Raw genomic sequence first — 12,928 nt, 5'->3', positions numbered from 1 at the left:
CTGGAAAAATAAATGTGAAAACTGTTAAGTGAAAAGAGAATGATCTTCCCCTACCATATTTCATACAAAGTATTAAGAGCTTTGGAAGAGCTTTGGGCCTTTGGAACAAGTACAGATTTGCTGGAGACAGATGGAGGCGACAAGGATTGGCCCAATCACTCAGAAGTGAGTCTGTCTTGAGGGCACCCAACTAACTAGCCCTTCAGGTATTCCCATCTGCAAAAACTACAGTAGTACAATTATGACTGGTTCCATAGGTAAGAATTTACAAAGGACTGAAACATGTGCTCTTGCATGAGACACAAATATTACTGTTTCATTTACTTAAAGAAACGCAGACAAAGAATTATACAAGTGGTCTTTGCTAAATGAGCATTAATTCAGCAACCATTCAAAGTTAGTCATGACTGGACCTCAAAGCTACGGCTGTTGCAATGCCTCTAAGTGATCACATAGCAAGAGCACTTATATACAGCTTTCATAGCGCTTTACAGCCCTCTCTAAGCAGTTTGCAGACTCAGCATATTGCCCTCAACAATCTGGGTCATTTTACCGACCTCGGAAGGATGGAAGGCTGAGTCAACCTTGAGCCGGTCAGGATCAAACCCCTGGCATTGGGCAAAGTCAGCCTGCCATACTGCATTCTAACCACTGCACCAACATGGCTCCAAAATTTGTGTAATTATTTCTGACTACAGCGTGCACTTCAATTCTCCGTACTTACCTATCCCACTCCATCTGTAGCCTTTTGCCCACCCTGCACTCCTCTGAAACCTACTCCTGCTGCCCCTCACTGACCTTTGCCACCTTCTCACTTCTGCTGCTGAGGCACACAAAGCATTGCAAATGGCAGCAGCTGCCTCGACTGGAGAAGTGTGAGGTCTTTTCGTAAGAACAGTATAGCCCTCACTTTATCAAACAAAGGGATTCCCAGAACTACTGTACCATTGCGAAGTGGTGCAGTCAGGGGATGTTTCACCTAAGAAACCGCTTCAACTAACAACAGAAATTTCAGTTCCAAGTAGGATAACTAAATGAGGACTGTCTGCAAATGGAAATCTGGGGATTACCAGTGGGGAATTTACTTTCAGAGGAAAAGCATAGAAATCTATTTTTAAAAAATGAGTTATCCATGGAATTTCACTAGCAACATATGAACATTTACAGATTGTATATACTCATGAGCCGTGAAGGTCAGGATCCAGACATCCTTCTCATATCAGCTTACATGTTAATATAGCCATACATCCTTTACGAAGGCAAAAGCTGCAAAGCGAAAGCTCTAACTATGCTGAAGTTTTCCTTTCTATAACAGAAAATCGGACAGAAGCTACTTGGTTGCATCTGAACAAGTGGACAGCATAATTCTATAAAGAGCTGTGGTGACACAGTGGTTAGAATGCAGGCTAATTCTGCCAACTGCCAGCCATTTGAGTCTCACCAGCTCAAGGTCGACTCAGCCTTCCATCCTTCCAAAGTCAGTAAAATGAGGACCCAGATTGTTGGGGACAATATGCTGACTCTGTAAACCACTTACAGAGAGGACTGTAAAAGCACTGTGGAGCAGTATATACAGCAAGTGCTATTGCTATTGCTATAACTGTAAAGCCACCAGTTTCCCACCCCTTGGTTAGTTCATATCTGGAATTGGACAAAGCCTAAAAAAAGGAATATATTAGATTCTTAAAGATAAAGCACGTACCTGCTCCACAGAGGAATGCATCATAGCCGGCCTCGTGAGGACATTTATTTGTAGCTGAAAGGTTTTAAATGCAGAGAAAAGGTAAAGCTTCCCAGATAGTTTCCTGACACTTTATTACACGAACAATCTAAAGTTTTCATTTTAACTTTTCTATTGTTATTCTCATCCTACTTTTTTTTTAAAAAAAAACAACATAAAAATGATGTTGGCCCAGGGGTTAAAATGCAGTATTGCAGCCTAACTCTGCATCCCACTGCCAGGAGTTCAATTCTGACCGGCTCAAGGTTGACTCAGCCTTCCATGGTCAATAAAATGAGAACCCAGATTCTTGGGGGCAACATGCAGACGTTGTAAAACGCTCGGAGAGTGCTATAAACCACAATAGGGTGGAATATGAGTGATATCGGTATTGCTACGCAAGAATTTTATTACAATCTAAAATTAGGATCCAAGATCATATGCTCCACTGGCAGTTTTGGTTTGGTACTTAGTAATCAGATCAAAGGAGAACTCCGTGAGAAAGCAGGCAATATTCTGGACTCCCAGAAGAAGAAATGGCAGACAGAAGATGGCTCTGTTAAAAGGGGACCAATGCCACTGCAAAGTGAAGATCTCTCAAGTTGATCAGCTCTTTGAAACCTCTTCAAAAGAAGGAATTGACTTGAGATCACCCACAAGAGCTGCAGACAGCTACTCCCTTTGAGAAGACCTCAAAACCTCAATCTGGTGGGTTTTAGAGCTCTGAGAGACAAGGGCAGAGCCATCTGGTTCAAATCAACAGACAGTGTCTTTGAAAAGAAGCAAAAGAAGGCATACTTCCTTTTCTAATCGCTTTCAGAAATTGTTGGATTAGCTGCTTTTCAAGCATTAGAAACCTTAGAATCAATGCATCCGACAGCCCTGGGTGAGTATTCTTTTATCCTTAGCAAAACAAAGTTTTAACTACAAGTTTAAGAACTTAAAAAAATAAATAAACAGCCAAACAAGCGATTGTAACTTTGAATTTAAAAAGTCTCAGAAGGACTAAGGACCCAGATAAATTCGAAAAAAGGTTTTAAGAATTAATTGTAAAGAACCTTTCTCAGGAAAAAAAATTGCTTTTGTTTCGATTTTTTTTAAAATAAGATTTTAAAAATTGGATACTAGAGGAAACTAAAGATTACCAGTAAAGGAGAAGAACACAAACTCGACTTACAATTACAGAATGAAGCAAAATAGTCTAGCATCAGAAATACTGAAGGATATTTTTGAAAAATTGACTTAGAAATTAATATTAATAGTGCCAACAGAGACATCTGCCTTGAAGGCGAGATCATGTCTAAAAGAGGTTATGAAGAAGGAACAGGTTTTATCTGAGAAGAGCAACACTGAGTTAAAAGTGAATTTATAAATGACAGGCTACAAGAATGACATGGAAAAAGATGTTACACTAGACATATAAAAGAAGCCGGCTGATATTTTAATAATTAGAAAGGATATATGAACCAGAAACCAAGAGAGTAACCAAAATAATTTCTTTACAATGGATTTACAAAAAAAAAATCTGGTGACAAGGGACAAAGAAAAAATGAAACAAAGTTTTGCAAAATTATCTGAATGGACTGAAGAGTAAGATTGTTAGAATTGAAAATAAGGAATATAAAGTTGGTTTATTTGGTTAAAGTTTATAAATGTAATTCATAGAGTAAAAATGGTTAAAAGATTAAAAGAGAAATGTTGATAAACAAATCTATAAATAATAAAGGGAAGAAAATATTTGTTATATTTAAGAGGTGATAGTATTCATATTTGTTGTGATAAAAGTGGAAAGTCACTTCTTCATAAGTTTTTTCTTTTTCTTTACTATATTTTTACTTTTTTGCTTTTCTATTTTTCATTTTCCTTTCTTTTCTGTGTATTCTACTTTTTACTGTTTAGGGTTTTTTTACTTTTATAATCATTAATAAAATTATTATTTAAAAAAGAGGAAGTAGGTAATGGCTTGGGTCCGGGATATCTGAGGGAACACCTGCTGCCAGCATCACGTTCCCTTCATCCAGTGCGCTCCCACAGGGAGGGTCTTCTCAGGGTGCCACCGGTAAGAGATTGCCGGCGAACGACACCCAGGGATAGAGCCTTCTCAGTGGGGGCGCCTGCCCTGTGGAACCAGCTGCCAGTGGAGCTGAGGACTGCCCCCGACCTCCGTTCATTCCGCCGGGACCTGAAGACCTGGCTCTTCGAGCTCTCTGGCCCAGGCTGAGGATTAATCTTAATTTTAACTGGGGTTTTATTTATGCAGGGACGAATATAATTTTTTAATTTGTTTTTAATTTTTGTATCTTTGTTTTTTAACCACCCTGTAAACCGCCCTGAGTCCTTTGGGAAAGGGCGGTATATAAATGTAACAAAAATAAATAAATAAATAAATAAATAAATAAATAAATAAATAAATGTCACACTCTATTAAGTTGACCTTGCTATTCCTTATAGATAAGGAGTAAGACAGCAACAGAATAGATAATTCTGTAAAGAACAGAAGGGTAGCTGATACTCTCTTTCAAAGCATACCTGAGTGTCTCCTGCAATGAAGCCAACTGAACAGTGTGACAGCTCTCAAATTTATGCCTATTAATATGATCTTTTCTTCAAGACTATGAAAAATCTCTTTCAAACTAAGCCAAGGACATTCTTTAGATTTACCAGTGATAATGGTTTACCCGTGATAAGACTTTCCTTCCAAACCAGACGTACCGTATCTGAGGCAATCATCTGAGTGAAAGATCTCTGGACAAAGCTGGTCGGTTGGACTCACAACACTGTTAAGAGGGAGAAATAATTTTTAGTCCCTGCATGTTTCTTTCTGACAGTACTAATAATCTTCATTCTCTGGCTTTTCTTCAAAAAAAACCCCACAAAAACCCTAGGTGGACTTTTTTATAAATTGAAGCAAGGAAAGACCAGCTGAATGAGTGAATGTATAGTATATGTGTTCTGCTAATGTTTTAAACAGAATCAGGCCTAAAGACTCACCCTCCTTCCCCCCCAATGGTTGGGACAATATTTTAGGTTGGGCTTTGGGGAAGTCATCTGTCTCCCAATGAAATTCTACCGCTGCACCATAGCAACTTTCTTTTCATGAGGGGTTCAATCCCTTCCCTTCTTCTCTCCTCTTCCACTTCCACTCATGTGGCTCCTTTGAAACGGAGAAATTGAGTGGGACTAGAATTTCTAGAATAGGCCTCCAGTAGTCAGATGTAAAGACCTCATACTGCTATTTTATACTCTCCTGTAACTTCTTAACCACACCATTTATATAAAATTTCTATTGTTAGAAACTATGCATAAGTCAATCCTATAAAGTAGAACAGAATAAGAAACAAGCACTATGTAGGCCTTAAACTACTTTTATTAAAATTGACTACAGTAACACAATCTTGCAAGTGTGAACATGTTCTGCTCAATCCTATTTTGTCTATCATGTGAAGTTTGTGTGTATGTCTGGACGGATGCCTGGCTGAGACTTTATTGCCCCCAGCCCCCAAATCTGGGATTCTGCAACTGTTGTCTCCATCAAGGTCATCCTTTTGACTGTCTACAGTCTATAGATTTATGACCATGACATCAGCAAATTCTATAGATGGATTGACTTTAATGTTATCCTAAAATCTGCTGCTTGAAAGGACTACTTTACTGAGAACCACAAGACTTTTGGGCAAAACATTGTTTTTTTTATTCCTCTTTCAAATGTCAAACTGAGCAACGTGCCCTTTAGTTACGTCTAAATGAAGGAAACAGTGAAGACAGAGTACGAAAATAAAACACCATTTGATTCCTGGGAATTTTTACTAGAATTCAATGAAATGAAATAGTTATTAAGATTACCAATCATATATTTAGTGATTAAACAGGAAAGAGTTCAAGAAAGAGGCAAGTGGCTGACCTGCACAGCATTTCATACAACTCCAAAAGATAAGAAACTTGAGGAAACTTAAATTCCTGTGTTAAAGGGGGAAAAAAGAAACAAAAAGCATTAGGGTCCCGTGGATATGAATCAACTGGCAAGACAGCAAGAATATGGAAGCCAGGTGGAAGGTGTGAAACCCACGGTGTTCCGGAATTTTCTAATAATACGGTCCTCGGGGTCTTCCCCTCTTACCTTTGTTTTCCTATGAGGAAAATAAGATTATAACCCATTTTACTATTAAATTTTCTATACTCTAAACACAAGACCCTTAAATAAGCTTGGTATTTACATGCCCCAGAACTGATTTAAAGTATGTTTATACTAGTTCCTCTGAAAACACATCTCATCTTCATCAGCTGCCCCTCCCAAAAACTGGAAACCTGAGAAAATAGGATCCTACGCTGAAACTCAAGAAAGGACAGCTCCAGTGGCAAGTAATTTGCGCCCCCTAACTCGTGGATTTTAGCACTCGAGTCTCTTCCACTAATTAGTTGCGCTGCGCTGGGCGGCCGCTGCACTGCCCCTCCCCCAGATAGTTCCTCGCTCTCTCTCTGCTCCGCACGCCTGGCACCCCCCCTCCACAGTGGGCGGCGACCCGGCGGCTCAGATCGGATTCACACAGCCAGCACTGCAGTGAGAGAGAGTGAGTGAGCCAGGCAGGGGCAGAGAGCTGCGAGTGCGAGCGCCCCCCCAGATGTTGCGGCCGGTGCGGCCGGCCCCCCCTGCACCCCCCACGCTACGCCACTGGACAGCTCTACTCCTGTTTCTGCAATGAGGATAAGTATTAACAATGATCTTAGCAGCCCATGCTGTTGAGATCAGTGTGCGGAACTTACAAAGCAGCCCTCAAACTGGGGTATAAGCACTGTCACTCTTGAGCCGAGCCAGTGGTTACATGCTTCCCATTAATTTTCAAAAAAAAGAAGTTTCTATTTGCTCAGCCTTAAAGTATACAACTTTTAATAAATGTAGTACTCAGGTTCACAGGGAACCTGCCAACACTTTCTTGAGGTTCCCCCAGCGCTGGGTTCATAAACCTTATGAGGAAAAGGATCAGAGGCCGGCAAGTCTATCACTTCTACTGAACTCTGGGATCACTGTTCCTCTAAGAAATGCTGAACAATGCGACTTCCGGTGGCGACGCGACGTCGAAAGACAGCCGTTTTCGGGCTGCCCGCTCCGCAGCTGTGTTTTTCCATCGTAAACAGCGTCTATCAGCTGTTTAGATGGATTTGAAGCCCTCTCCTCGGGAGAAGAGGAGGGGGTGAGGCCCCAGGTAGGGGTTGAGCTCTCTGGGGCCGCCTGAGCTGAGAGCTTGGGCGGCTGAAGGATGAGCCCCCCCGAAGCCTGGGTTGCTCCGAGCTGCGCAGCGCCTCTGCTCTGGGATTCTTGGAGCAGAGCCAGGCGTTAGCAACCACCCCTGCCAAAAGGAAATACTTTTGATTATCAAGATGCAGGCAGAGCGGTACAGGAGGTCAAGGTGAAGTGGACTCTTTATTTTTACTCTCTAGCTCAATGGATTTTATAGCTTTAAAGTGAAAGTGCGTAATAAGTGGAAGTGGGGGAAGATGGCGGCTAAAACTTCTAAAGCTCTTCGGAATGCGGGGTCTTCCCTGGTGCAAGAGACCTCACTGCAAGCTTTGCTTCCTCCTGCATCTCCTCCGGTATTGACGCTTAAGGATTTACAAGACGCTCTTGGAAAGCACGCACAACTGATGTCTGATATGATGGATGAAAAGTTGAAAAAGCTGGAGGAGAAATTGGAGGAGAAAATGGAGGAGAAAATGGAGAAATTGGAGAAGAAGATGGAAGAGAAGCTGAGAGCAATGAGGGTGGACATTTTGTCTAAGGTTGTATCCGTAGCTGAATGTGTGCAACAGCTGGATGTAAAAGTGGAGGATCTCAGTCAAAAGAACTCTATATTAGAAGCAAAGGTATTAGAAAATGAAAATATAAGGGATAAAATGGATGAAGAATTGAGCCGTGTTCAGTATAATCAGATGCAGAATGCTATTAGAATTAGGGGTTTAAAGGAGAATGGTAAAGAAGATTTAAAGCAGCTGATTTCTGAGGCTCTGGAAGGGGTACTGGGCCAGTCAGCATCTGAAATTGAGGGAAATATGGACAAAGTTTTTCGTGTAAATTCATGGATTGCAAGACAGAGGAAGTTACCCAGAGATGTGGTGGTCTATTTTACAAAGAGAGTAATTAGAGATGAAGTCATTCAAGCTGCTTATGATACTAATTTGGTAGTGGCTGAGCAAGAAGTTTTGGTTTTAAAAGAGATTCCTCCGAAGATCCTAAGGAGAAGGAAAGATTTCGCATTTCTAGTACAGGAACTTAAGAAACGTGATATTAAGTTCAGATGGGAGATTCCAGTTGGGTTGGTGACAACGCACGAAGGTAAAAGACATCGTTTGGTTACTGTGGCCCAGGCACGTGATTTTTATAGTAATGTGTTAAAAGCAACACCCTTATCATTTTTGGAAGCTGCAAAAGGACATGGTGTGGGAAAGTTTCAAGATGTAGCAGACAGACAGGCAGAGGACAATGGTGGTGGAGGGGATCAAGCTACAGTCTCATCGGTTGCTGCAGGAGGCCACAAGATGACGCGTGCCGCCCTAAGAAGAGCGAGACGAGAGCAAGAGCAAGACCAGCGGAAAGTTATGGAATCTTCAAAGTGTGCTTACAATGAAGATGTAGGAGGAGAGCGGTCTAAAGAAGTTTTGGGGGTCATGACAGAGGTGCTCCAAAAGTTTTGGGGCGTTAAGATTGCTGATTAAATTTTTAGATTAGAATGTCAATGGAGTAAAATTATTATAGAGGAGAAAGAAAGTTTTTTTTCTTTTTTTTAATATTTTATATAATTTAAGATTGATGTTATTTGCTTGCTAGAAAAGTATATTAGGGTTACGGACTTAAAGTATGTGTTGAACTAAGAGTGGGTATGTAAGCACCTAATTAATAACAAGTTGTCTTAGAGATTGCTTAAATTTTTTTTTTATATATACTCTTTTTATTTGAACTTTTATTTGAACTTAAGGATGATTTGGAACTGTGAGACATTTGGCGTGATACACGCAAGAACTATTTTAGATTATAGTTTAGTTTGGTTGGAGATTATTAAGATTAACAGAGATAAGCGCTTTTGGTGCGTAACTGAGAATTTGTTTGGAAATTAGAGAAAGGTGGGAGAATGCAAATAGCAGGTGAAAGTTTTTTTTCTTTCCCCCTTTTTTTTTTTGAAATTAATATGAATAAGGACTGGGATTAAGAAAATTTATTTTGAGTAAAGATCTTTTTTTGTTTTCCTCTTTTTCTTCTCTACTTTATTTGTAATATTAATATTGTTTGTATTCATTTTATATGAGCTAGAGAGAGATAGAATTTATACTTTATTGTTGATAATATAGGGGTGTTTATGTTTGTTTTTTGATTTTATGCCCTGTATTTAGCTCTGGGAAGTCGGGGGGGGGGGAGGAGGGAGTGGGGGAGAGGGATAGGGGTGGGGGAGGGGGGATTAAAGTCAAAATGTATTGTAAAACTTTTTAAATAAAAAAAAAAAAGAAATGCTGAACAATGAAAAACGAACAGGAGACTTCCTTGATTTTTATTAAAAGGGGGAAATGACTATATGCTCATTTATTTGAATAAATTAAAATATTTAATTTGAAAGAAAACGTAATATAAAAGTGACAGAGCTTGATCTGTTTAGTCTAATAGTCCAGAACCATTCACTTTATGCCAATGGCTCTTTATTGCCTCATACAAGTGTTGTTGTTTTTTTTCCCCCCAGCCTCAAACTGAGATCCTTCAGCTATTTAATCTGGGAAATTAAGCATACTTTTTTAAAAAAAACGGAAGAACTGAACTATAGTCCCTCACTTTGAGAGGAAGAAAGAACTGCAGGTGAAAACAAGCTGGAACATTTTTAATTAATTGTGCTAGAGAATGAAAATTACCTTCCACGTGGCTTTGGAAATGTTCTTCGTATCCAAAAGCACAGGAAACAGAAAGTGAAGGTTATCTTTGAATTCTTCATACTTTTCTGAAAATCGTTAAGTAAAAAAAATGGGAAAAAGGAGGGAGAACAAATTACAGGTAGTCCTTGACTTACAATCGGTCAATTAATGGCTGTTCAAAGTTACGAAGGAGCCCCCCCCTCAAGGAAATTAGGACTTGGTTCTGAAATTCCAAAGGCCGCCCTCCATAAGGCACATGGCCAGCAACCGGCCTGCATTTACTTCGAGTTTTCAGCAAAAACATGCCACAGAACAGGGGTCCCCAACCTAGGCTGTGGACTGGCACTGGTCCGTGGCCCTCCAAGAACTGGTCCACACAAATGAACGGAGCCCATCCATACTCACGCAGGACCCAGGCAGCATGCAAAACCATGCCTCCCCCCTCCCCAGGCCATGGAAAACCCACCTTCCACAGAACCAGTCCCTGGCACCCAAAATATTGGGGGGTGCTGCCCTAGAGAACAATGGGTTCACTTAACAACTGTGGTGATTTCTTTTAAAAAAAAGGGTTGTAAAATTGGATTGGTCATGTGGGTGACCTGCTTTGCGACCACCGAGGCGTATGACAAAAACGGGCAGACTCCATTATGGTTATTAAGTGGAGGACTATCTCTAATGCTTGCTTGTAAATTTATTAAGCTAATGTCATTAAACTTGCAAGAGACCAAACTGTACCAGTTCTTTCCTAATAGCAAAGATCAAGAGCAATTGCTTGGAGCTGAAAGAGGGATACGCTAGATCCTACACGACTGGTATTCGAAATGGCTTTACCAGGAAGGGGTCTGTAAAATTTCTCATGTAGATAGAGAAGATCCAACAGCATATTGTGTCCCACCAGCGGCTACAGAGAGCGGAAACAAAAACGAAACAAAGCAAAACTCTGTAAGATTGTCAGCATCTCATTGCGGTTCTGCGCTGCTCCTTTAAAAACACTAAGCGCAATTTGCTTGCCAGGGCTATGCTTTGCAGAGGGGCAACTTTCCAGACCCAGAAACAGACTGATTTACGTGTGATCAAATTGGTGTCAGCTTTCAGAATTCTTTTTTCTAAAAACAAAAAAAAAGCATTAATTCAAATGCAACGGGATACACCTTGTAGGCAAGCCTCTCTCTGCTTTGGAATACTTAGCAAGCATGTAAGAGACATCCTAGGTACAATCCTGCTGGATAGAAGAAGCTTCTAGTTTAGTTTTCTTTTTTGCAAGCAGCTTTGACCTTGGAATATGCATTTGAAATCAGGAAGGCTCCCATCTTCAGCCTTACATTGCTACTGTATATAATTATATATTTGGAAATGCATTCAAATCAACTCCATCACAACTGAGAGACTGCTAGATACGTGACTTAGGGCCCATATATACTTATTATGAATGATGTTTAAGACGTAAGAATTCTGTCTTTTTTACCAGTGAATTAGGGGGGAAAAAGCATTGTATTTACAGGTAGTCCTTGCTTATCAACTGCCTCGTACAACTGATCCAAGTTACGACGGTGCTAAAAAAAATTTGTTTTTGTAACCAATCCTTGCATTTACAACCATTTCAGTGCCCCAACGGTCATGTGATCACCATTCAGCTGCTCTGAAACTGGCATGCATTTATGACCATAATATCCCTCAATCGTGTGACCGGTACTCACTTGTATTTTTGCTTCCAACAAGCAGGTAGTGCAGAACATAGATAAACAAAGCAACGGAAATGAAGCAGGTTAGTGCAAGAACATAAATGAAATCGTAAGTTGTGATCATGTGATTTTATGCTTAGCAACCACACTGCTTCACTTAATGACCAAAGGGGAAAATAAGGCTGAAAGCCCACTTGCGGTCGTGAGATTTTCTGCTACGTGACCACGTTACTTAGCAACTGAGCTGCCAGTCCTAATTACGGGTAATGCTCAACTTAATATCATAATCAGGACCAGAATTTCCATTGCTGATCAAATGGGTGATTAAGTGAATCACACCCAGTGTTAGGACCTTGTTTGAAGGGCTCCTTGGGGCTTTCTGCGTTTGGTTTTGTTTCCTTCCTAGTTCATTATCCAAACTAGGTAACATCATCAATGCTAGTCCAACCTTGTTTGCAGTGGTTATTAAACGAATCACTGCGCTTGTTAAGTGAATCGCACAGCCGTTAAGCCAATCCAGCTTCTCCCACTGACTCTGCTGGTCAGATGCCAGTTGGGAAGGTTGCAAATGGTGGTCACATGACCCTGGGATGCTGCAGCCATCATAAATACCTGTTGGTTGCCAAGCGCCTGAATTTTGCTCATGGGGCCACGGGGGGGGGGGAGGAGTGCTGCGATGGTCATAAATCACTTTTCAGTGGTGTAACTCTGAACAGTTGCTAAATAAGTGGCTGTAAGTCGAGGACTACTTATACTATCATAAACAGGCTAATCATTTGCCTTAACAATATGCAACTAATGATACTTGAAAATTGCCTGTAAAGTAAAAGTGTGTGCAACGGAAGCCCCAGGGTTGCATTCAGCCCAAGAACACCAATCTTTTGGAGTGACTTACTTTAAACGTCACTACCAAATTTCAATCTGATAGAAGGAAAAATAATTCCATAAAAAACAGACCTATAGGCATGCAAAATTTAAATTAATTTTAAATGTAAATAAAAGAAACTTTTTAACTTTTGTCCACCCTTTCTAGAGCGTGACCTTTGGAATACCATGTAAAGGTCAATTGTAGGTTTTAGCCAGGAAAGCCTGTCCACTCCTGTTATAGTTTCACGTAACAACAATAATTTTGCACATCGTGGAAACACCATGACTAGAGAATGTGGCACTTAACAATGCATTCAAACTGAAAGTTAATTTCCACAAACAAAACGTGGAATCCAGCAATTTCACAAACAAGATTTCAAGATTATTCTAAATCGTGTGGAATGTATGTGTCCTACATATGTGAATATGGTTCCTGCTAGGACAAACCCATCCTACTCATGCCGGCAGAGAAGGCCTACTATGGGTCCCATCAGTCGAAGAACTCCGACTATCAGGATCCAGAAGAACAGCCTTCTCTGCCAGAGGACCCACCCTTTGGAACATCCTACCTTCTAGGGCAGGGGTAGGCAACCTTGGCTCTTTTATGACTTGTGGACTTCAATACCCAGAATTCCTCAACCAGCCATGCTGACTCAGGAATTCTGGGAGTTGAAGTCCACAAGTCATAAAAGAGCCAAGGTTGCCTACCCCTGTACTAGGGTAAGCTCTGACCCCACCCTCCTATTCTTCCACAAGAGCCTGGCTCTGCCTG

The 12,928-nt window shown here is 40.7% G+C and overlaps 1 protein-coding gene across 1 annotated transcript in view; it reads right to left on the bottom strand.

Annotated features, from left to right (window-relative positions):
* PNLDC1 (PARN like ribonuclease domain containing exonuclease 1) overlaps nucleotides 1-12,928 on the bottom strand; it is a gene marked incomplete at its 3' end in the record, with an annotated part of 28,924 nt that overhangs the window by 7,476 nt on the left and 8,520 nt on the right. The window contains exons 10-14 of the mRNA XM_083349801.1: nucleotides 10,439-10,508; nucleotides 9,608-9,693; nucleotides 5,622-5,677; nucleotides 4,433-4,497; nucleotides 1,703-1,756 (exon numbers count right to left, since the gene is read on the bottom strand). Of these exons, the coding sequence (XP_083205927.1) occupies nucleotides 1,703-1,756; nucleotides 4,433-4,497; nucleotides 5,622-5,677; nucleotides 9,608-9,693; nucleotides 10,439-10,508 (331 nt within the window). The remainder of the gene's footprint in view (nucleotides 1-1,702; nucleotides 1,757-4,432; nucleotides 4,498-5,621; nucleotides 5,678-9,607; nucleotides 9,694-10,438; nucleotides 10,509-12,928) is intronic.

This window comes from Vipera ursinii (assembly GCF_947247035.1).
Source record: "Vipera ursinii genome assembly, chromosome: 1".
Taxonomy (NCBI): Eukaryota; Metazoa; Chordata; class Lepidosauria; order Squamata; family Viperidae; genus Vipera; species Vipera ursinii.
The sequence above is the reverse complement of the archived record's forward strand: the minus strand, read 5'-3'. Positions and strand labels throughout refer to the sequence as shown.